The sequence below is a fragment of the Ambystoma mexicanum genome, chromosome 9 (genome assembly GCF_040938575.1).
Source record: "Ambystoma mexicanum isolate Mex_15411 chromosome 9, UKY_AmexF1_1, whole genome shotgun sequence".
NCBI lineage: Eukaryota > Metazoa > Chordata > Amphibia > Caudata > Ambystomatidae > Ambystoma > Ambystoma mexicanum.
The window spans coordinates 574533646-574555350 of record NC_090931.1 but is presented as its reverse complement, the minus strand read 5'-3'; the positions used below and the strand labels follow the sequence as shown (position 1 = coordinate 574555350).

The 21705-nt window shown below is 47.1% G+C and overlaps 1 protein-coding gene across 1 annotated transcript in view; it reads right to left on the bottom strand.

Moving 5' to 3' along the window:
- LOC138488293 (multidrug and toxin extrusion protein 1-like) overlaps positions 1-21705 on the bottom strand; it is an 832142-nt gene that overhangs the window by 377314 nt on the left and 433123 nt on the right. The window contains exons 5-6 of the mRNA XM_069615176.1: positions 15357-15399; positions 13541-13585 (exon numbers count right to left, since the gene is read on the bottom strand). Coding sequence (XP_069471277.1) covers positions 13541-13585; positions 15357-15399 — 88 coding nt within the window. The remainder of the gene's footprint in view (positions 1-13540; positions 13586-15356; positions 15400-21705) is intronic.

The window sequence follows — 21705 nt, the reverse complement described above, 5'->3', positions numbered from 1 at the left end:
TTGTAAGGTTAGACCTTTGGGGGTCCACTCCGCTAATCTGGCCTTCTCCTCCTACGAGGAAGAAGAGATTACAGGAGCATCCTTCTCCTCAGACTCATTTCCCAGCGGAATAGAGGCTGAGGTAGTTTTAGTGTCCCTGGGTTCCTGGGAGCCTAAAGTCGCAGAGGCTTATGCTAGGATTCCGGATAATACCAAGCACTACTTTAAAGACAGTGTGCTGATCAATGGAGTGGATACTCCAGCTCTTAGGGATAGTGGGTGCAGTCGCACTGTAGTGGATTCTACCTTGGTAGACTCAGAGGAAGTTGCCAGAGCTACTCTGATGCCCACTAAGTTGGCTGACGGCCCCCTCCATATGTTTCCCGTGATCCCTGTAAATCTTACTTTAAATGGTACAGCAGTCAGGATTCCAGTGAGCATTCAGAGAAACGTCCCGGGAAAGGTCTTATTGGGTAATGATCTCAGAGCTTTAGGGCTCGTAGGAGACACTGCCGAAAGACCCTACACACGGTCTCAAGCACGGGCAGCATTGGCCAAGTCCAATACGCCACCCCAGCCAAAGGGGAAACCCAAGGCGAAAGGAGTCTACAAGTCAAAACGAGGGAAAGAGAATATTCCCCCGAGCTCGCCTACCACTGCGGTGGAGGAAGTTGGTCAATCGCCCGGGCCTGACGAGGAGGTGGCGATGCCTGAAGTATTCGACCCCAACGATCATCCTGAACTAAAAGACTTGTTAGTTGAAGGAGGTCCTGATAGGGACGAATTCAGTAAAGGCCAACGTGAGTGCCCATCTCTGGAAGGCCTAAGGAGACAGGCCTGCTCCCAGCTTGAGGGTGAACCTCCTGGGAAGCATAGGATTTATTGGGAAGGTGGACTCCTGTATAGTGAGCCCACAGAGTCTACAGAAGGAGACCATAGGAGGTTGGTGGTTCCCCTTGCTGTTAGGCCCTTCCTCCTGCAGTTGGCGCATGAAGTTCCCCTTGCTGGTCACCTTGGTATGAAGTGGACCAAGCAAAGGTTATCCATGCACTTCTACTGGCCCAAGATGGGGGTGCAAGTAGAAAGTCACTGCAGGAGTTGTGCCTCCTGCCAGTTGTCTGGTAAGGTTGGCGCGACAATCCAAGCTCCGTTGGTACCGCTCCCAGTTGTGGGGGTACCATTTGAGAGGGTAGGGATCGACATCGTTGGTCCCCTTGACCCGCAAACATCCTCGGGCAATAGGTTTATCCTGGTGCTGGTCGACCATGCAACCAGGTATCCTGAGGCCATCCCATTGAAAACTGTAACTGCCAAGTCAGTTGCAAAAGCTTTACTCGGCATATTTACTAGGGTTGGCTTCCCTAAAGAAGTTGTGTCAGATCGTGGCAGCAACTTTATGTCGAAGTATATGCAGGCTATGTGGAAAGAATGTGGGGTCACCTACAAGTTCTCTTCTGCATACCACCCCCAGACCAATGGTCTGGTGGAACGTTTCAACAGAACGTTAAAGAGCATGATTGGGGCTCTGGAGGAGCCCCAGAGAACAAAATGGGATCTTCTTTTACCATGCCTACTGTTTGCCTACCGAGAGGTACCACAGGAGGGTGTTGGCTTCAGCCCCTTCGAACTTCTGTTCGGTCATCCCGTACGGGGACCCTTAGCCATCGTCAAAGAGGGATGGGAGATGCCCACTCCCCCTGTTACTACCAATGTAGTTGATTATGTGCTAGGGCTCAGAAAACGGATGGTACTTCTGATGGGCTTGGCTAGTGATAAATTGAAGGCAGGGCAAGCGCAGGTGAAACATTGGTACGACCAGAAAGCTTCCCTCATCAACTTTACACCTGGTCAGCAAGTCCTGATCATGAATCCAATAAGGCCTCGAGCTTTACAGGACAAATGGTCAGGCCCTTACACAGTGGTGGAGCCCCTGGGTGAGGTGAACTATTTAGTGGACCTTGGAAGGCCTGGACAGGCTCCAAAAGTGTTTCATGTGAATAGGCTGAAGGCTTTCGTCCCAAGAGTCGAAATCGCAGCACTGCTACTGGCGTCAGACGTTGAGGAAGAGGAGTCTGAACCTCTCCCCGACCTGTTCCAAAGCGGTCCTTCAGATAGCTCTGTTGAGGGTGTCCGAGTGGCCCCTCACCTGACTTCTGATCAGCAGGCTGAGGTGAAAAGTTTGCTTAGGCAGTTTTCCCCCCTGTTTTCACAGTCCCCTGGTTTGACACCTTGGTGCAAACATAACATTGACACAGGAGACAGTGTACCTACCAAAAGTAGGGGATACAGGATATCAGACAAAGTACGGTCTTATATTAAGACTGAGGTCAACAAGATGTTATATCTTGGGGTGATTGAACCCTCTAGTAGTCCTTGGTCCAGTCCTGTGGTCTTGGTTCCAAAGGCAGGCACTTCTGAATTGAGGTTCTGCGTGGATTACAGGGCTCTGAATGCTGTCACCAAGACAGATGCACACCCCTTGCCTCAAACAGATGAGCTGGTGGATACTTTGGGTGCCTCCAAGTACCTCAGCACGTTTGACCTCACTGCTGGCTATTGGCAAATAGCTTTAGCAGAACATGCCAAGGAGAAGACAGCATTTTCTACTCCAGACGGCCTTTACCAATTCCGGGTAATGCCGTTCGGGTTGAAGAATGCACCTGCCACTTTCCAGAGGCTTGTGAATCATGTGTTGAATGGGTTGGACGAATTCTGCCTTGCATATCTGGACGATATAGCAGTTTTCAGTGCCACCTGGGAAGACCATGTGAAACACCTCAGGATTGTGCTCCAGGCTCTTCAGAAAGCCCACTTGACCATAAAGGCTAGTAAATGCCAGATTGGACAAGGCTCAGTGGTTTACCTTGGACATGAAGTAGGTGGAGGGAGGATACAGCCTCTACCCAGTAAAGTACAAGCAGTACAAGACTGGCCTACCCCCACTACGCAAACCCAAGTGAGAGCCTTCTTAGGACTCACGGGGTATTACCGCAATTTTGTGGCAGACTATGGCACCATAGCTGCTCCTCTGACTGCCCTCACAACTCCGAAGAAACCCAAGAAGGTAACTTGGACCGACGAGTGTGAGAAGGCCTTCAATGGCTTAAAAGACTCCTTGTGCCAGGCCCCTGTCCTTAGGGCCCCGGATTATCAAAGACCTTTTATCGTGCAGACGGATGCCTCTGACACTGGGATAGGAGCTGTACTATCACAAGTAGATGAGAAGGGTAAGGAACACCCTATCGGTTTTATTAGTCGCCAGCTTAAGGACAGAGAGCTCAGATGGTCCACGGTAGAGAAAGAATGTTTCTCTGTTGTGTGGGCCCTAAGGAAGCTGAGGCCCTACCTCTATGGGACCCACTTCACTGTGCAGACTGACCATAAGCCGTTAAAGTGGCTAATGAACATGAAGGGGGAGAATCCAAAGTTGCTTAGGTGGTCGATAAGTCTACAAGGCTTCGACTTCACTATTGAGCATAGGCCAGGTGTCCAACATAGCAATGCTGATGGGTTGTCCAGAATGTTTAACCGACCTGAACAAGAGACTCATCCAGGGGTGGATTAGTTCCCCCTGTCCATAGTCTGGGAGGGGCGAGTGTTAGGAAAGATTTCGTAATTGTAGGTAATTTTCCTTCCATGTGGCAACCCCTAAACTTTTTGCTGTTGTTTTTCACCTTGTTCTTGACTTTGCCAGAGAAGTGCAGCCTTCTGCCGCACTCCTCTGGGCTTTCGCTCCTTTTCTTACGGGGAAACTGACATGCCCTTAAGACAGTCAGTACCGGGGAACGCTGTTTCCCGTAGTTTCTTTTATCATGTTGCGGCTTTAGTACAACATGACACAAGAGGGCACTGTAAGCTAAGTTACAGCTCTCTTGGGTCTCTAGCCTTCTACAGGCCCTAGATACTCTTTTAGGATGGTATTTGATCGGTGTAAGTCATTCAGGGACTGGAATGGTGGCAGTGATCGTTTTGTTTATTTTGAGCTCCTTTTGGCGTTCTGAGCACGTTTTTCGCACTGAACCCAAAATGGTGGCCTGGCTCCCAAAATGGCCAGACCACGAGGCTCCTTTGTCCTGTCCACTGACCGTCTTGCTCCCTTCACCTTCCCCAGGTCGAGCGACCCAGGGTCTTCCTTATTTGGGCATGTACTTTCCCGCGAAACGTGGTTGCTTTCGCGGGCTTCTACATGTCGTTTGTGTGCCTCCAGGGTGTGGGCTGGGATGTCTGGTCCCAATACACATCCTGGGTGCCAGAGAGTCTAGGGTGGTGTGAATGCCTGGGACCACCGTGGTCCGTGATTGGTCCACGTATGGTATGTGTGTTGATGAGCGGATCTCCCATTGGCTCCCCTCCGTTTTGGCGCGAAGGGAACCGTGGATAAGAGGGAGCTGGAAACACCACTACCATGTCGATCTCCTGAGTTCTCACGAATGAAGGAATACAGGAGCCAAGTATCCTGCAACCAAGAGGCTGGACCGAGGAATCGCTGGTGACCCGCTGAAGGAATCCTCCGTTGCACTGCTGTCGTCCTGTGAAACCCTTTCCTCCTTGGATCAAACCAGAAGGCCTGTACTGGTGCTTCGACCTTTGGAATAGCAGGAACAGCTATTCCTGGCGACTTCATCCTCTCCTGCCAAGTAAGCCTTCGGAAGTGTCTCTGGGCCATCCAGTTGACTGACCAGCTTACAAGGGAGTCCTGCTCTGTAACCGCCGCCAGGTTGTGTTGTATTTCGAGTCCTTGTCACTCTCCCACGCTTCGTACACTTGGCATTCCCAAGTCTGAAGGGAGGAGTGTACATTTGGCTCGAATACACACGGCCGCTCCGTTGTCCTGCTGCGGCAACAAACTGTGCTGGTTTCGTCGATTGGGACGTCTTTTTGCTCTACACGACTACGAGGCATTCCCTGCTCTTCTGAACCTGCCAGCTGCTGAAACTAACGTGGAGAAGCCTGGGTCTGCTTGCTTCGGGGACCGGTGAGTAGTTTAGCTAGGATCTGGTCGCCCTCCTGCAGTATCCCATTGCTTTTCCCTGCTGTGTAAAAACAGCACCCTTTTGGCCGTACTCGCGCTCTGCTTCTGCCCGCTGTGGAGGCTGCGCTTGAGTTGCGGAACCTGTTCTCCTTCTGCTGTGCACTAACCCAAACTGCCTGACTTCCTCCGAAGAGCTTCCCCTTTTGCCCGTTGGCACCGGCGTGGCAGGTACTTTGAGCACAAGGCTCCACTCTTCGCAGGGCTCGGACTTCCATCTAGTTAGGTGCCTCTGAAGGCGAACTGAGTCTAAAGCGTTATCGCACTGCCTGTTTTCCTTTCCTTTCAGGTGGACTACATATTTCGTGCTTTAAACGCTTGCGACTGTGTATTTGTATATATATTGTGTTGATATGGTATGTGTTGGTTTAATATTGTGATATTGTGATTTTCTCGCTACGGTCATTATTTTAAAGGCCTTAAAATAAATGTGTATCTATTTTTGATATAACAACTGTTTGGAGTAGTTTGTCAGCGCTCTTGCTTTGTGTGCTCACTGCGGGCTTTCAGTCACCCTCACCCCTCTTGAGACCTAGTCTTGACCGCCGCGATCGCTACCTTGATTGGTCTGGCTTGTCCAGAGGTTACCCTGTTCCAAGTAATTAGGTTGGCCTTCTGAACTTCTGCGCCACCAGGACAGAGTTCAGAAATCCGTCTTAACACTTTTCCAGACAAAATCCTTTACTTATCCAGTCCTTCCCTATTATATTGCATGAATTCAATCGGGGACAGAGGAGGGACCCTAGTTGTCTAGGGGCCAGCAGTAGGCAAGGTGAAGTAAGTAGTTTACTTTAAAGTTAGTGAGGGTCCAGGGGCTTCCGAGGAGACATCCTAGGAGGATTCCAGCAGGGGCATGGGAGAACTGAATGAGAGGACTCCCAATCACAGGAACACCCCCAAAGCTTTACAGAAATCACACAGTAAATACCACAGCCAGTACAGTACCTTAGCACAGAAGAAGAGTTCCAGCAAGAAGACTTCAGGATCTGCAGCCAAAAACCCAGCTATTGAATTTTTTTATCATTAAGCCAGAGGACAGGACACTGGAAGGACTTTTGCAGCAGGGATCACTGGGAAGGATCTAGACAAGAGGAGGTTCACATTGTTTAATCAGCACAGAAGATGAAGTTTCAATGGGGGGGACTTCAGGATCTGCAGCCAAAAACCTGGTCACTGGATTCCTTATCATGAAGACTGATGACAGAACACTGGAAGGGCTTCTGTAGCAGGGATCAATGGGGAAGGCTCCAGGCAAGAGTTTCTTCAGGGTTGGATGCAGCTCTGTGGTTTTGGTGCCCTTTTCAGGAGCCAGAAGAAGACAGAATATCGTTGGCTGGATTCTCATTGTTTGTAAGGTCCAGAACTCTGTTGAGGGGACTTTTCGGACTTGATTCATGCCCACAAAGTTTCAGCAAGATTCAGAATTTGGAAAATTATGCACCGCCCGATGGCTTGAGATCCCAGGGTATTGGGGTATTGAGGCCCTGCAAAGTCGCAGCATGATGTGGGATGGCTCTAAATGCAGGCCTTCTTGAGTCTATTGAGTCCCTCCAGCCTCTGAGCCGGGGTTATCTGTTTCGGGATCCCCAGGTCGGTTGGAAGGAAGGGTTACAGCAGGCTCTGGTTACACAGCAGGCTCTCCGGTCGCTGGAAATCGCCCTTTGTTTCTTCATCTTCCTCTTCAGTTTCAGTTCCAGTGGTTGACTCTCTTCATCTTCCGGGATCAGGCTTTTATGCAGGAACCCAGCCAATCAAACAGACATGCAACATTCAAACTTGGGGGATTGGCAGACGTTTTAGGACAGCCAGCCTCCCAGTTTGAACTGGATTCTCACTGTCAGCCGGAAGACAAAGGGCTGCAGAGTTTTGGACTTCTCCCTCACCTCCTGCCTTCAGACACACCCTGGGGCCTGCACATGGAATCCACAGGATTCCTGACGAAGACAAAATTGACACAAAGGATTTTCCCTCCCAGGAGGTCATGGGAAGGAACAACAAGAGACAAGGAACACTAAAATGGCGAAACAAGAAGACAGGGGGCATTTTGGTAAAATGGGCACTTTTGGGGGCCTTTACCGCAGCTGTGAAAACAGCCCACTGCAAAGGTGCACCGAATTAGGAAAAAGGTTCACTTTGGTACCACAAGGAATGTTTGTCCCTGTAACAGAAATGTTACAGTTAAAAGGAGAAAGGGGATACATCGTATCTCCCCAGCACTGCACATAAGGTGAGGTGTGATGGTTTCACCTAACAAAGTGTAAAATGGATCCAAAGATCCTTTCTACCCTTGTGAACTGTAGTTCTCACAAGGTTAGCCAGAGAAAGTTAAAGGGAAGCCCCAAGGGCAACCCTGCAACAATAAAAAGGTATATATCAAGAGTTGTCAAAGAGGGTAAAATTAAAAAGACACTAGGCAGAGTCTTAAAAATGACACCCATAAAAAGAGTAAAAGGCTCTGTGAGTGTGGAAAAGGGTTCCCACTCACTGAGGTATATGGAACAAGAATCCACTAGTAAAGCAAAAAGTTCTAGGGTTGACACAGGTCAGGAAGATGTATCATTGCTATGAAAATCTTACCTAACACCCCCACCGCCTGGTTTACACTCATCACAACAAATGACGTAACCTAGAGACTGCTTTAACTTCATATACATGTGTACGTCATTTGTGTTACAATAACTTAATACCAATGTATTAATACCAAATAAATCCAACATGTGAATTAGGCGTTCGAAGCTGGTGAGAGTGGAATTCGGGTTTGTCAGGAATGCCCTGGAAAGACCAGCGAGTGATCCGGCATGAAAGGTGTGGGTATGAGTGTTCTTAGGCTGTGGGTTGAGAAGTCTGGATAAGGAATCAATGTACCAGTGGCCCTTTGGATACAAGTCGACTACTGATGAATGATTACTTACCTGTAACGAAGAAGACCATGGGGCTCTGCGGGTTGCCACCGACCTCGTAACACCATTCTGCCGCCTGATATCCCAGTGCCACCGGGATATTCCAAGCGTCGTCGGGCCGGGATGTCAGACAGCGGAAAGTGTAAGTCCCCATTCCCACAGGAATGGGGACACAGAAGCACTGGCACTGTTGGTAACAGTGCTGGTGCTTCCATGAAAACCATGCCTGCAGCGGCCTGTGATCCCGGCAGATCAGACCTGCTGGTAGCACCGGACCGTGTAGGCATTCTCATAGTCTGGCGGTCCGGAAAGAGTGCCGGTACGTTGCTACCGGCACCCTGATTTCTTCACCACCAGGCATGTAATGAGGCCCCAAGAAAAAAGATGGCTGCTTTACTCACCTGCAGTTGAAGTGTACTCCGTGGAACTGACATCTCTGTTTTTGTTACAGCTCTGCAAAACTGTTACAGCTCTGCAAAACCTGCCAGGTTTCAGATCTGAGCCGGGATCAATTTACTCACCACATGACCTTCTTAGTGTCCGCTCAGGTCATCTTTGGAATGGTGATGCTCTTCATGTAGTGCTGTCATTTCAGATTACCTCAGTGAAGGGCAACAAGGACATATGTACTTGGTGTAATTGTAAATATTAATTCCTGGTGAAGCACAACATAATTATTCAATCTTGTTAATGGATTCAGATGGAGGCATTTAAATCATGGCTGATTAAGGCAGATAAAGTGATTACTGCTGCTGTAAGGGGCTTCTATTTAAAGGCATTTGTAACCCAATAGAAAATGACAAACACAGATACTGTATATTGCTAACTGATATCATCCTCCAAAGTTATCCATTTTCTCAGCTGAAGGCTTTGGGCCCGTGAATGAAGAAACATATTTCTGTGCTGTCATGCAATTTATCACCATCTCAATCCCTCTCATGTGCCAGAATGTGTGTCTGTATACATTTGGCATAACACAAGCTTTCATTCCCATGACCTTAGACAAAACTCAGACTGATATCATTGCATTATTTTTCACTTTCTTATGCATTTTTCCCACCCCTTTAATTTCTGGGAATTTGATATAGTTTATTCACAGTTCAGCTAGCAGCTCCGTTCAGGATCCTCCAGTGTAGGGTTTCTTCTAACAACAATGTCCATAATGCAATGCTTACCATCACTGTGTTGTTGACTAGTTACAGTCCCTGTGCACTCGCAAACGTATTTTATGGTATTGAATATAAATATAAATCATATACATTTATGTAATTCTTCTGGTTTATCACTAGGAGATATATATTTATAGAATGAGACAAAGCTATAATATAAACACACAAAACACAGAACGGTACATATCAAATCAAGGGTGTAGTACCCTACAATAGTTAGAGTCAATGTGTCATAAATTTGTATCTCTGGTTAAAATACAGAGAGATATCTCGACATGTTTCTGTTCCTAGAATTAGTATGGAACATTCATCAGGAGGTACATAGATGACAACGTAACCGAGTTAACAGTGTTAACACCCTTGATTTGATATGTACCGTTCTGTGTTTTGTGTGTTTATTTTAATACACTGTTAACTAGCTAGCCAAGCTTGTCACGTAACTTCTGTTCGAGTTTGTTCTTTGTTATAAATTGTTTGTACTGTGGACCGCATTATTTAATTAGTTTTTACCTTTGTGACCTAATAAACCTGATACTTATCTTTTAACTGTGACTGTGGTACTCCAATCCTGGGAGTTCTGTGTTTTCTGGCATCTATATTATAGCTTTGTCTCATTCTATAAATATGGATCATTGTCCTCCCCGGCACAGACAAAGTATACATTGCTAACTACCCTTAGTCTTTTGTATACCGGGCTTCCTCCTTCTATAAGTTATCACTAGGAGATACCATGAACGTGGCTTCCATACTGTGTACTGCCATTCCAGACTTTGCAATTTAATAAAGTATGCATTTTATACGTTTCCTTGTGCTGTTTTTCTAACACTTTTAAGAATGGTGTTATTATACGCCTATTAACCCACTACAAGCGACCCTTGCCTGATAGCCGGAAGATCTACCTCGTTAGATCATATCTCCACCCAAACACTTCCCTCCGCATACCACTATGCTTACTCTCTTCTCTACACCATCCCACATTTGGAGTGCATTTACAGCCCTCGATCAATTCGGCCTAGCTGCTCATATATGAACACTACCCCATGGACAATTCATCACTCTAATAAAACGCAGCTATACCCCATGACCAACCGGCCTAGCTGCTCACATAAGCGTCGTTCAGGCCACCCGCCAGACTGCACACGTTCAACTGATATCAAAAGCACCATACCTATCCCTAGGATGCAGCTGCCATCAGGCAAATACATCAGCTGCACACATAATAATAATATAGCATTTATATAGCACTACGAGCCCTCAGGCCTCTGAGCGCTGCTTATTCTTACCCACGGTGTGCAGTGATCATTTATCAACCTCGGAAGGATGAAAGGCTGAGTTTGGCCCTACCGGGAATCAAACCTGCACCAGATGTCAAAGCGAGCGCTCTACTCTCTGCGCTATCAACCGGCTATAGGGTGCATGGTGCACATAACTGGTGCACCCATGCACCCTACTACACCTTCCTCTCTCAACTGACCTGGACTACGGTCCCCGAGGGCGCTCAACCTACCAGCACTTTGAGGCATACCAATGATATATAGAGCGCTATATAAATGCCAAATAACATAACATGTATTGAATATGAAACAATTCTTATCCACAATACATTAAACTCAATATATACACAATTCCCAAAATACAAAACTATCAAGCTATACATTCAAGTTCCATTCATTGTTATAAAAAATGATTCCTTCAATTGTTCCTATCTGGCAAAATTACCACTGCAACCAATTAGTGATCCAGAAGGAGCTTTACTGCCTCTTTCCACACATAAAACTGTGCACTCGTTATAGCCCATGAGGTTGCACCATATAAGGTGCTCCAAAATTTGTTTCCTCCAACATTTCCAATTTCAGTGACAAAAGAAGCATATGCCTTGTCATATTGAGTCTTCAGTAACGGGCATTGTGTCAGTATGTGCCTACTAGACTCTACTGCGCCTTGACACAATCTACATTTTCTCTCTTCAATCTATTCAGAAGTGTAAAGAATCTGAGTCGGGTCCTCGTGCTGCAGAAGAAAACGTTACTTACCTGTATCAGTAGTTCTAAAGGGAGCGCAGCATCCCTGCCGTGACATCACACTCAACACCACCAGTAGCTAAGTGATATTTTCGGTAAATGATGGGTGGGCGACAGTGGGAGTAAAATATGTTTTAACACTGATTTAACACCCAACAATAGTCCATGTAACCAACACCACCCTCACCTTTTCAACTGCGGGGGTTTTACGTACATATACACAAATCTCGGATTGCCAAAGGTCTGGTATTCTGTGATGCCACAGTCCAAACCTTAAACCTCAGCATGAGTTCCAGTCTTCAGAGTAGCTGAGTTCATGCAGGAGATGTAGGTGGATGGAACCAAGTGCATGCAGGCTAGAGATCTCTAATTGATTGGCTGACCTTTTCATTAAAATGCTTTTCCAGTTACTCCCATCACCACCAGCCAGTACAATCTGAAAGAGGGACGAATCTCACTGTGACCTGCTCGAAGACACCCACGATAGATGCAATTCGGACTTGTATTGTGCATTCTACCAGTGATAGCAGAAGGAGCTTTGACAAAGAAACACGAACAGAGGAGACATTGGGCCTCATTACAACAGTGGCGGTAAGGCAACAACGGAGCCGGTAGTGCTACCAGCGCCGTTGTTGCCATGCCGCCACATTACTAGTTATGCTCGCGGGGGCCGGTCTGCACGCCTGGTCAGACCATGGGTGCAGAGCGGCACCCGCAAGCAAAACTGGATGGTAGCAACGGTACCGTTATGAAAGGTACCGCTGCAACCATCCCCCCCATTCCCATTGAGCCTTATGGGGGCTCAAATGGGAATGGGGACGTACCGGCTCCGGGTCCCGCGAAATGGAAATTACCATGCCCGCAGAGGTCAGAATGGCCCGGCAATTCCCCTTTCGAGGGACCCGGAGCCAGACCCGAGCTTTACGAATCAAGAAGATACTGGGAAATAGTGAAGGAGTGAATAGGAGCACTGAAGCATCCCAGGGTCGAGAGGAAACCCAGGTGTGGGCAGTGCAGGTGGAATGGGGAGCAAGAGGGTCCTCAGAACCAGTCCAGGGATGAGGGGGAGTAAATGATAAGAGGTAAGATAGAAGGCAACACTTAAAGCTCCATTATGCTATAGGAGTCATCAGAGAAGCTGCTACCTGACACCATTTTCTTGAGTGGGTCTGTTAAGGGACGATGAGGGAACATGAGGCATTTTAATGTTTGTGAGGGCTGGTCCCATGGCCCATAGTGCTGCCCTATCAGGCCCTTCACTTGAATCGGGATGGGTGGATACAGATGTTTCTGCTGGTTGTGGGACCAGCAGCCATTGACATTATGTGGGCCTGGTGGATGCAAAAGCTAGGCCGCAAGTCACCTCTCACATCAGGTAGCTGGGGAAGAAGGCCACTCTTTGGGGGAGGAGAGGTTATAATGGTGGGCATGCTCTGGCCAATCATGTGAGCCATGACGCTCCCAACCAGGACCTTCTCTTGCTTCTTGGTGGTCTGGTGGAGATGCTCAAATGGTTGCAGGGATCAGAAGTCATTGGATGTTGTGTGGCCGAGTGCCCTTCCAACTGAGCAAAAGGGTCAGCATTCCCACTAAGCAGAAGTCAACATAGACAGATGCAGAGCATTCAAAGGGATTCTGACTATGGAAGTCTTTCCAATTGCCGTTGCTATGTTAACTACCCCACACCCAGTCCGACTGAGGTGAACTCTGTATTCAAGGTCATAGCAGATTAAGCCCCACCTTTCACCGGAAGGAAAGTCCTAGAGCAATATCCCCTTTTGGGGTTTATTCTGAATCAGCGTGAGCCAAGTTAACTCAATATAAATAACCACAAAGAAACTGACCGCCAAGCCCATGTCATCTGGTCATTAATCCATTTGGCTAGCATCAAAGAACATACTTACTCCTCAACTCGGTCTTTCATTTCACAGTACAATTACTTCAATGTACCTTTCCCAGCCTTTTTTTTATTACAATTTTTACTTTGCTAACTCCTGTTGAAAACCAGTCCACCGTGCATGAACCTACGAGCCCATAAAGGGACTTAATGCCAAATGCAACAGAGTAGTCCTTTAGTGATTATTTAAGCAATAAGGCCTCATTATCAGGGAATTACCAGGTACTAATGGCTCTCGGCCCAAGGTAAAAAACCTGTGCCAAGCAAGGGCGTTTAACGAGGGCCAAGGGACACCACCAACTGGTAATTGCCCAAGGAGAGGACAATATTGCTATTAGAACATTCCAGACAATGAGGGTAAAATGTTCTGTTAAAAAGGCAAAGTAGAGCAATGTTGGCACAAATGACTCGCACCAGCAATTATTGACCTCTTTCAATGCATTATCTACAAAGGAACTGGCAACAATCCAATGTTCTAATATGGGATTATACACCCACCACCCCATTGTTTAAATGGATCTTGTTTGTAAACATTACATATGTACCTGATTTTGTAGGTATCTTGCTTGCAACTGGAACAGAAATGATGCCTAAAAGATAAAACAATGCCATCAACATTAGCATAAACTTTACATTTTGTTTCAGTTTATTTCAAAGCTATTTTTTCTAGCAACAGAACACAGTTTGCTTCCCCTAGTACGGCCATGGACACAAAAGATCCCAAGCATGCATTAAATAACTTAAATGTCATTCACAGATGGCTATTTAAATGCAATGCTTTCTTCCCACCCTTATTTGGAAGAGCTCTTTCCATCACTACTAAGCAATCTATGATAGACTGGCTGCACTGTGGTCTCAGCTGCTCCCATGTGTACGGATGATCCAATAATCTGTGTAGGATTTTAGAAAGTTGGATGTATGCATTATCATGGAAAGATTGACCATCCTCTAAATCAGGGAACCCGATAGGCAGTCAAGAGGATGAAGGTCATTTATGACATGGCACTGCCCGCTTCAACCTATTGCGATTCGTTCAGAGAATTTTACAACAATGTCTCATCCTTTGGTGTATGTCCGGCTTCTGTAGTAGGCATGCAAAACAGAACTGCACCAACACTGAAAAGAAGCAGCGGGTGGCAGAATTCTTAGACTCTGGGAATCTTGACACTTTGGGCAAGCAGCACCAAGAAATCACACCAGCAAAACTCCCCTCGGTATTCTAATTATGAATAATAAGGTGGAAAATCAAATTGAGACCGTGAAACATTTTGTGACGCTGTGCAAGGCAAAAGACCAATATATTTCTAAAGATTTTTAAATGCATTTAATTGGGGGCGAAAAGGAGATTGTTTGGTACTGCTGTTTGGCTGGTTGGACAACATCAACAGTGTTAGCAGTAATTGTTTTTGTTTAATTCCTTGAAATTGGAGCCAACCAGCATAGATAATGCACTTTAGAAATTGTACTGTATTTCTTCTTTTATAATATGCCTGATTACTTTTTTTTAAAGTCCTCTTTTTAATTTTTGATGGAATGTGGATTTTATATTTGTTTTATTCTTTTTATCATCAATTGAAATATCATGTTTTGCTAATGTTAAAGGTTATTGTATAACCATATAACATATTAAAAAAATAAAAATAAAAAACACGAATTAGGAATCATTTTCAATGTGCATCAGGGTCTTGTACAGGTCACCAGATCCAACTACTTCAGCCATTTCCCTGCAGTTCCATGGGGGGAAGGCCCCAATATACCCCCTCTACAGCACACGCCTTCCCGTTCTTCCAAGTAGCCTATCATATAATTAAAAATATTTCCATTACTCCACACCCCCCAAAAAATGCAGTGAATAAATGCAAGGAAACGCCCATTTCACTAAATGCCATGAAATGGCTGCGGTGAATTGGGCCGGTACTGTAGATTACAGGGTGTGCATCTTCTCCTATTCTGCAGTCTCCTTAGGAGTCCGAAAAACAGCTCTTGTAATTTAGTTTCCAATATTTCACATGCTAGTGAAATGTAGCCGTCCATTGAAAAACGCAAGGCTTAGACACGGAAACACATGTGAACTTAGCACAAACGGAAATCTGTTTGGCAAGGTTTCATGACACCTTAAAATAAACAACCGTAATCGATAAGTATGTGACACTCCATAAAACATAATTCTTAAAAACGTATTAACGCACCTCTTATGTTGGGAAAATGAGTAAACAGAAATATTTACAGGAATATGAAATAATCCCTACATCATTGAAATGATAATTGTCAATGATTACTTGATTCGTGAGAGCGCAGAGGGGTGCATGCTGACTCCTAGAAGTATAAAGCAGATGCATATCACTTGGATGGTGGACTTACCGGAAGAGCTGGAAGAAATATCATCACGTACAACTGGGTTAACCTAAGACAAAAAGAAGAAACTTTAGGTTTTCCGGACACATGGTTAGAAGACAATTACATGTATAATTCAAGATGACAGGCCATGGGATGTAGACATCTCCTGGGCTGGGTTTGCTGACGAACCGCGGAGTGGGTCATATTATTGAAGACTTCGTCATTATTATTACTTGTGTGTTTTTTTTCCTTTTTTTAAAACACGTATTTGCGATTCAATAACAACAGATTAATTTGTAATGACGTTGCAGTAGAGTGTCATCGAGGCAGTCATAAAAGACAAACATGTATAATGTCCAGACACCAGGGTTGAGGCAAATGCTGGATTCATAACTCCTAGCTAGCGATATGAATATGTAGGCTTGATGGCTATGTTACAGCAGCGCCACTATAAAACTTAGCGGGAACGCATCCCCTAGAGGTGCAACCACTCACTGCATGGTGCGCTGCTATGGCAGAGCAAGTGGGTCGGATGACTATTAAGAAGGTAACTTCAGGAATAGGTCCATATGCCCTTGGGCCTGCACGAGAGTACAACGAGTTCACCATAAGCACCCTCATTATCAGAGCAAAAAGAGATAACTTTCAGCCATGCCTGGACAGTGGGTTGTAGTCTCTTATAACAAGCAATTGTCACACAACCTTGGGCTAAAACTAACAGTGAGCCCAGAATGATTACCCTCATAAGAGAGCTCAAGACATACTACTACTGCGTTGCTGGATGCTGCAGGCAATGATATTTGCACCCGGATAGGGGCAGAGCCCCTTTTTTCAAAAGAGAATACCATTCAAAAGTGGCCACCAAGCAACTGTTGTCGCTTGGCGGCCAGCCAACAGAAGGCTATTCTCACTTTCCAGACTGGGGACCAGCCGACAGAGTGGCAGAGATGGAGGGAGCATGAGGAGAGTGGTAGAAGTGGAGATAGGTATGGGGAGGCTAAGGTTTGTCCGACAGGCCGCAAAGCTTAGAATGAATTCTGTAAGCCAACAGCAGCATTGCCATACTGGCGATTATTACCCGGAAGGACTCATTTCTGACTGGTAAATAGGAATTTGAAGTTGGATTTCAGCTGCTCAGAATTATTAGCACCCATGGTGGAATGCTTGAATTAGGTCAGCCAATCAGGAATGAGGATTCTGAGCATATTCCCGACAGTATTGCCCGGTATTTGCTCAGAATCCACCTTTCTACGCGACACGGCCAAGCAGAAAGATCCTGGGCACTCTTCCAGGACTCCTCTCCTGCTCACCTCATAGCTCTCAACCTTTCGAATCCAAAGGGCGGGTGAAAACACAAGTTTCGTTTTGCGCGAGTGAGAATCCATTGCAGTTAATATGTTATTGTGAATCATACAACACCCCGCCTGAATTTTCATGACACTGGATATGCAAAGGAAGAGGGATTGCAGAGGTTAGTTAGTGGGACTGAGAGGGAGAGCGCAAGAGAGCTTTGATGTTCTGTTGGTAATTTCAGTTTGGAAAAACCAGTCACTGTGCTGGGTCTGTTTTTTTGGTAGGTGTTGTTTTGTGTTGCCATGGTCATACTGTGTTGCCAAGATGCTACAGACCACCAGCACCTGGAGGGCAGGAATTTTCAGGGATTAGGTGCCTGAAGCCCTCCTTAACACCCTTGCTTCACTTGATAGGCATAGGAAATGGGGCATAGGAGTTATAAATTCCCCTTACAATTTTAAGAAAGCAGGAGGATACAATATGATTTATCCCTCCCATAATCTGGAGCAAGTGAACAGAAAGACTGTTTATTTTTCTAATTGGGAAGCATGGTCTTTGTTAGAAGACTGCCTTCCTTTTACCAAATGCTAGACATGTAAACAGACCATGCTTTCCTTCCTTTCAACTGCTCCTTATGGTCACTGTCCTTGAAAGGAATGGGGTGAGTGGGTGCATAGCTGGATGTAGTCGCCTTCTCTCCCCCTTCCTGTCAGAGGAGGGAGGGCAAATCCGAGTAATCAAAGCCAATCTCCAAAGCATCTTTTCAAAGATATGCAAAAGATTTTAACGTTAAGCCCACAAAGTTACTAAGTAATACTTTCTTTGTATGATTCAGAGTTAAAAGGTATTAACATACACATAGAATGGCTGTAATTTACTAATGTTCTAAAATCAAATAAAAAGCATTTAACCCCTCCTGCCCCACCCATCCACTTATCTGTGACAAAGACACAAGCGGGGCATCTTTGGAGCACCACATTATTTCAGATTGGCCTACCCTCCATTTACCTGTAAATCGCTTTATTTGGATTTAGCAAGGTGAGATCTGCTCCTGTTAAATACATAGGGGCTAATTTTCCAATGTACTGTAATGTCAATGTAAGACGTAAAAGCCTTTTGTAAGGCTTTTACACATTGCATTGATGCCACGGCTCATTTTCATTCATCTGTATAGTGGAGAGGAGGGACAGAACGCAACTTGCAATTTCACTGTCTCCCCTCATCTCCATCATGCAAGTGCCCGACTTTTTGCATCTGCATGCATTTTCATGCCGGCACAAATGTTGGGAATCCCCATGGACCCCTCTGGCTTTATGAAAGAGGATAAAGCAGGCAGAGGCCATAGGGACCATTGTAAATGTTGCCTGCCATGCATGGCAGGAAGCATTTACAATTAAACGATGCATACCATGCATGCATAGTATGCCATGTTTATTTGTAATTGGCAACGTTGCCTGCCTTGCGAGCCTGGTAGGCAGTGTTTACTCATTTGCATGGTCGAATGCAAATGCGCATGGTCCTACACATTTGCACTCCACCGCCACCAAACTAAATGTTTTGCAAAATTAGCTTGATACTGGTTATTTTGTGTAACTGATGGGTCGAGAGGAGACATGTGCTTTTGTGCCAATAGTATATATACCGTCAAATCTTAACAAAGAGAGCGCTTTGTTAGCAGTGCACAGTGAGGCTCTGTTGCAAAATTGATATTTCACAGTAAGATGTAACAATTGTTACTGAAACACACATTGGTCCTCATCACAATTCTGGCGGTAATCCGGCGCAATTATCGCTGATTTGAAAAAAGCATTACCGCCGGGTCATGCAGCAGAATTAGTGCTGCATCACAAGCTGGCATGAACGCGCCCCTGACTCCGGCGATAATACTGTTTGCGCCCGGTGGTAAGTACACCGAAATAAGGGCTACTGCCAAGAAAGCAGTGCTAATAGCGCTACCGCCGTCGATCCAGGTACCAGCGCCAGCGGAAATTGGGTCAACGTCAGAACGGGAAGCATCACAGCGGCCATCTTGAAAAACACAATCCATTACATATCTCCACTTCCTGCAGCCATCCGGTCCTGGTAAGAAGTAAAAATGTCCGAGGAGAGGCTAAGAGCCAAGGTGGTCGAACATTGCCTGCGCAAACCAAAATTTAGCGAGGAGGAGCTGGTGGGCCTCACAGATGAGGTGATTACCCACTGTGAGGAACTTTACAACAGTCGCCAACGGAAGATCACCAGGCAGCGCGGGACAGCCATCTGAAATTCCATCTGCCAGAAGGTGCCAGCAGTCTCAAGCGTACCCCCTAATGGAGAGGACTGTTGCAAGCGTTGGAATGAGCTGAGGGTCAGGGTGAAAGGACTGCTCTCCCAACACCGCCAGAGGTCCCTGGCGACTGGAGGAGGCACTGCTGATCCACTGGTCCTCACCGTCTGGGAGAAGAAATGCTGAAAAGTGCTGCACTTCGAATAGATAGAGGGGGTCGGCAGTGCGATAGCAGGTGCCGCCAGGAGGCACGAGTTGTGTGAACCCCACCAAAACAACTGCATGCACAAATGACAGCCCAGCATAAGATGCCCCAGTGGACAGTGACACAAGTCAGCAGGCCAAGAAGCAGGGCATGCCAACAGGGATGGTACATCAGCCACCCTCCACAGCAGCCATGGGGTGGGGTACCAAAGGCACCCCTGAGCGACACAGCAGTGGGAAGGGTAGGCAAGTGCACCAAACAAATGCCATGCGCACCACAATGCTACTGGAGCAACCTGTCCCAGCGGGATTGAGGTGCATGAGTGACCACAACATTGTGCAGCAGTCACACCTGTATGTTGTGTGCCCATTAGGCCTCCCCATGTCGGCATGGCAGACAAGCCACAGGGAAGCACACATTCCACAGACTGATATGTGTCCAGCCTGCCAATCCTTATACGGTGGCTAGGGCCATAAAAGAAAAGGACCCCTATGTGCGGTACTGTAAGGTACTTGGCACATAGATACAAAGTTACCAAGAAATGGGAACATAGTCAAAGGTCCTCATTCCGAGGTTGGTGCTAGTCGTGTCGCTATAACCGACTTGGTGGTATGGGGACTTACCGGTCTATTCTGACCTTTGCGGGACCTGTAAGTCCCGATTTGAAAAGCCATTCCCCATCCCATTTGAGCCCCCATAGCGCTCAATGGGAAGGGGCAGAGGCGTTGCTAGGGGGGGCCTAAGGGGGCTATAGCCCCTGGTCTTTTGGTTGTAGCCACGGATAGAATCTCAGGAGCTACAACCAAAAGGTTAGCTAGCCCCCAGTCACGACAGTTCCAACATCAGCGAAAACCCGGGTCTATTCCAGACCTAGCAACACCCCTGGGAAGGGGGAAGGCGTCAATAACGGTACCACAAATTGCGGTACCGTTATTGACCCCGTGTATCCCTTTGCGGGTCCCATCCATAAAGCCTGGTAAACCAGGCGTTAAGGGAGGGACCCGCAAAGTGACCTCAGAATAGGGCGCAAAGGGATTACCGGCACCGGTGTCATTACCGGTGCCCGGTATCCCTTTGCGCCTAGGTCATAATGACCCCCAAAGACTAAGGGAAACATGGTGTCCCAGTATTTACAGCATGAAGGACCTGTCAGTTTCCCCATAACAAATGAGCAAAAGCCCCAAGGAGTGCAGCTGAAGGCTGTGCTCCACTGGAAAAGTCAGGTTGGGTAAGCTAAACAAAAGCAAAAGGTTTGGGGGGGGGGTCCATAAATGGAGAGAACATTGCACCTAAGGGAAATCTTTCCTAACACTATGGGGGGAACGAAACAAACAATCTCACTAGGCCTTGTGTTATTCAGATCGTGCAAGTGCAAAGGAGGGAGGGGGAGTGCCAGGGGGAAGGGATAAAGGGAACTGCGGTCAGGGCAGCAATTGCTCTGGGTAAGTGCAGCTGGGGGAGCCAGCTAGGGAAGTGCAAAAAGGGGAAAGGGGTGGGACGGTAGGGTTACAGATACAACCCCTAAGTGCGTGGCGGCCCGGAGACAGTGCAGGTGCTTGCAGGTCGTGGAGGAAGCCTGGTGCCCATTAGGTTCAGAGGTCAGCCAGCCGGCCAGTTAGCGCGGCAGACAGGTGGTCAACAAGGGAGAGTAAGAGAGAAAGCAGAAGCAAAAAGGAAGGCCTCGAGCTGCTTCCAGAACCTAAGGTGGTCCTGCTCGAGTTTGAGAGGGGCAGGGAGGCCATTCCAGAGGGAAGCCCCTGCAGAGGAGAGAGATCTACCTCCAGCTCTCTGCCTGCAGAAGCCTCTGACCGTCAGAGAGTTAGAGGTAGCTGAGCAAAGGGCTCGAAAAGGAAGATGTTTGGGAAGAGAGTTGGATGTAGTGTGGTGTATATAGTTGCAGACATGTGCATGCTCCCTGGCCTGTTCTGTGATAAGGCTGGGGGAGAAGGGGAGGTACAGATTCCCCATTACCTTGTCATTGCCATTCTTTGTGTAGTCATTTGCAGCCCTCCCCCATTTGGGCATGTGCTTCATGGTGCGTGTGTGATGGCTTTCCTACTCACCCACTATCCTGGTCTGTTTTCCTCTGTGCCTCTCCATGCATCCTGCCAGGGTGCTGTTCCCTGTGACCATGGCATCATGGGCGGACCAGGGTAGTGGGCACAGCTTTGGGTGAGGTACAGGTTGGGGTTGCAAGTCACCTGCACATTCAGGGAGAGGTTGTGCTTGTAGTTTCGGTTCACTGCTTCGTGGGCCTTTGGGGCCACCAGCGCAACATGGGAACAGTCCAGGGCAGCGATCACATCTTGCATTTGGGCAATGTCATGGCACTGTGCCTTCATGGCAGTGACCTGGGCTGGGGTGGTAGGCAGTGTTGCACTTGCCGCAGGAGGGCTTGAAGCACCTGGCCCAGCACGGCGCAGAATGTGTGCTGTGCCATGCCGTGCATCATGGCCACAGAGTGCTGGAATGTGCAAGTTCCAAGGAATTGTCGGAAAGACAATAGCTTCAGCAGTGGGGGCACAGCAGTCCGGATGTTGTTACTGCTCCCTATGTCGTCCTGTATTGTGGTGTGCAGCTATGTTATGGTCACCCTGTTGAGACGGTAC